The sequence below is a fragment of the Colletotrichum fructicola genome (genome assembly GCF_000319635.2).
Source record: "Colletotrichum fructicola Nara gc5 chromosome Unknown KSG_Nara_v1_contig06, whole genome shotgun sequence".
Taxonomy (NCBI): Eukaryota; Fungi; Ascomycota; class Sordariomycetes; order Glomerellales; family Glomerellaceae; genus Colletotrichum; species Colletotrichum fructicola.
The window spans coordinates 1,959,180-1,961,719 of record NW_027094056.1 but is presented as its reverse complement, the minus strand read 5'-3'; the positions used below and the strand labels follow the sequence as shown (position 1 = coordinate 1,961,719).

At 49.1% G+C, this 2,540-nt stretch overlaps 1 protein-coding gene across 1 annotated transcript; it reads right to left on the bottom strand.

The window, feature by feature from the left end:
• Window positions 1–937: 937 nt before the first annotated feature.
• On the bottom strand, window positions 938–2,297 carry CGGC5_v010839 (uncharacterized protein; the record flags this gene model as incomplete). The annotated part of the gene is made up of 2 exons (XM_032020941.1): window positions 938–1,921; window positions 1,986–2,297. The coding sequence occupies 2 exons, from the start codon at window positions 2,295–2,297 to the stop codon at window positions 938–940; spliced, it is 1,296 nt and encodes a 431-aa protein (XP_031892311.1).
• Window positions 2,298–2,540: the final 243 nt, after the last annotated feature.

Sequence of the window (2,540 nt, the reverse complement as noted above, 5' to 3'; positions counted from 1 at the left end):
GGAACGTCAGGAAGAGATCAGGTAAGAAAGTGTCATACGCTTAATCTTACATATCAAGGCGTTAATTATTCACCATGCAGATATTTCTTGTTGATGATTCTGTCTCCATGATCAAGCATCAGCGCGCTATAGCAAGAGCATGCCGAGTTCTGTGTTACATTCTGAAAATCGGCAACGTTGACCCGGACTCCTTTGAGCTTCACTTCACATCTGGCAAAGAACCAGTTATAGAATCAACGAGTACCCCTTTGCAAAAGGAGATTGAAGGCATGTCATTTACGGACAAGGCATGCGACATGGCCTTAGGCCTCGACCAAATCGCTTCCAACGTCATTGACAAATTGAAACCTGCAAGCATTTACGTCTTCACGAATGGCCACTGGAGTACCCAAGAAGATGAAAAGTTTTGCTTCGTGGACTCTGCAATCGGCCGCTTGGTGGACCACATAAAGAAACGCGGGAAGCAACGAAATTGGGTTGGCGTTCAATTTATCCGCTTCTTCGAACACCCGGAAACGGAGAGTGACGAGTTGGGTAGACTACGCCTGGAAGCATTGGACGACGAACTGAAAGTCAACATTAATAAGTAAGTTTACTTCATCATTGAACTGAGCACGTCCGGGAGACAGGCAGGAGCTAACTGCTAAGTAGCGACATTGTGGATACCACAAACTACAACGGCGACATCTACAAAATGCTCCTAGGGGCAGTCTCTCCAGTTGTAGATCGGGAATGAAGCGAAGAAGTCAAGTGCATGGACAATGATTGTGTCCTCATTTTGGCACATGTTGGATATATCAGCTTTGAAATGCTTTTTTTGAAAATTTCGGGACCAGCAGAGATCTTATTAAACGTTTATTAGCAATTTTGACAAATTATCTTCGTTTGAACGTGATGCTAATTCATGGTATCGTATGCTAGATGAAATGACATGATCTCAGACTGCAGATGCAAAGACTCCGTCTCTCCACACTGCCTCGATTGGTAGACATCGCCCTTTGTGGTCGCCGAGAACTTTCAAGACATCACCTTTTATCAAGACCAAGTCAGCATTCATCCCAGGCTCAATCCTTCCGCGATCGTGGAACTTTAATCGATCTGCCGTGATAGAAGTTGCTGACTTCAGGACATCGATGGGAGACATGCCGACCTCTTCCACCAGCACACGCATCTCCAGGTGCATTCCCAATCCATACGGCAAGCCAAGACCCTTGCCAGCAGCATCGGTACCGACGATCAGAGGCACACCTGCTTTGTACAAAGCCTTTGTTGATGCATATGCGTTCGCGATGCTCGCCTTGGGCTTCTGTCCCGCAGCTAACCCGAGAGGTTTTGTTGGTTCCTTTTGGATGAGGAACCGTTTTGCGTATGGGTCCTTCATATATGACATCAGCATGTCTTGTCCCTCGCCCGTCTGAGAGGCACATAGACCGAGTGTGGGGTTGCAATGCGCCTTCTTCTCCAGCATGATTTGAATGTAATCATCCGTTGGCGGCTTGTCGAGGAACATGTGGCTCAAGCCGTCCGTTCCGGCACGGAGCAGATCCATCGCGCCGGCATAGCTAAAGGCGTGTCCAGTGGTGATGACACCATGTTTATGGGCAGCGGCTACGACAGCTTCTTGAATATCCATAGGAGGCCGGGGGAGATCCATGCCCAGAGTGTCGCCCAGCTCGTGGAACATTTTTATGTACGCTGCGCCGTTCTCTTCAATTTGCTGCTTGACGAACGGCTCCGCATCTTCTGGCTTGCGGAGCATGGGCCAGGTTGAAATGATCTTGTCAACGATGTGGTCACCGCATGGCGTGTTGGAGAATTCTTTCCTCATCACGGGGATCGGCCAGCCACCTTCAACGACTGCACCAAGTCCAGCACACTTGAAGTCTGCATATTTCCCCTTGTTTGACGGTTCACTCGCGAGCTGGATTTCAACATGTCAGTCTATACTAGCCGGAGAATCGCATCGGCTAGAGGTGTTGACGGACCTTCTTCAACTCGGCATTGTCTTTTGGATCATTGTGCATGTCGCAGACGGTGGTGACTCCGAAGCGGAGTGATTGCTCGATGCTGTTGACATTTCCAGACAGGGCATGTATGTGCGCATCGATTAGTCCGGGTATGATGGTGTGTCCCGGTTTTGATATGACTGTGAACCCCGTGGTAAGCTCACCATTAAAATTGCCCTCGCCAACGGCTGCGATCTTTCCATCCAGGACGTAAACGTAGCCATGCTCAATTATTTTAGTGCCGTCGAATATTTTGACATCTTTGACAAGCATGGAGTTGACGACCCCCATGGCTGATTTGAGAATTGGGAAGAAGAGGGATGATGGTCATGCATGTATGGTTGAAAGAGGCAATCCTGGCGGAGCCGACACGCCTCGAGATCTCACGAAATTTGGGAACAGCCAAACTCCTCCTTTTTCTCTTACCAATTGCGCGTACGTCACGGCTTTAATTCACCCTCGCACGCCACATCGGACAGAGCCACCGCCTAGTCGCACGGAAGCTAACCTCAATTGATCGACTCACAGGCAGTC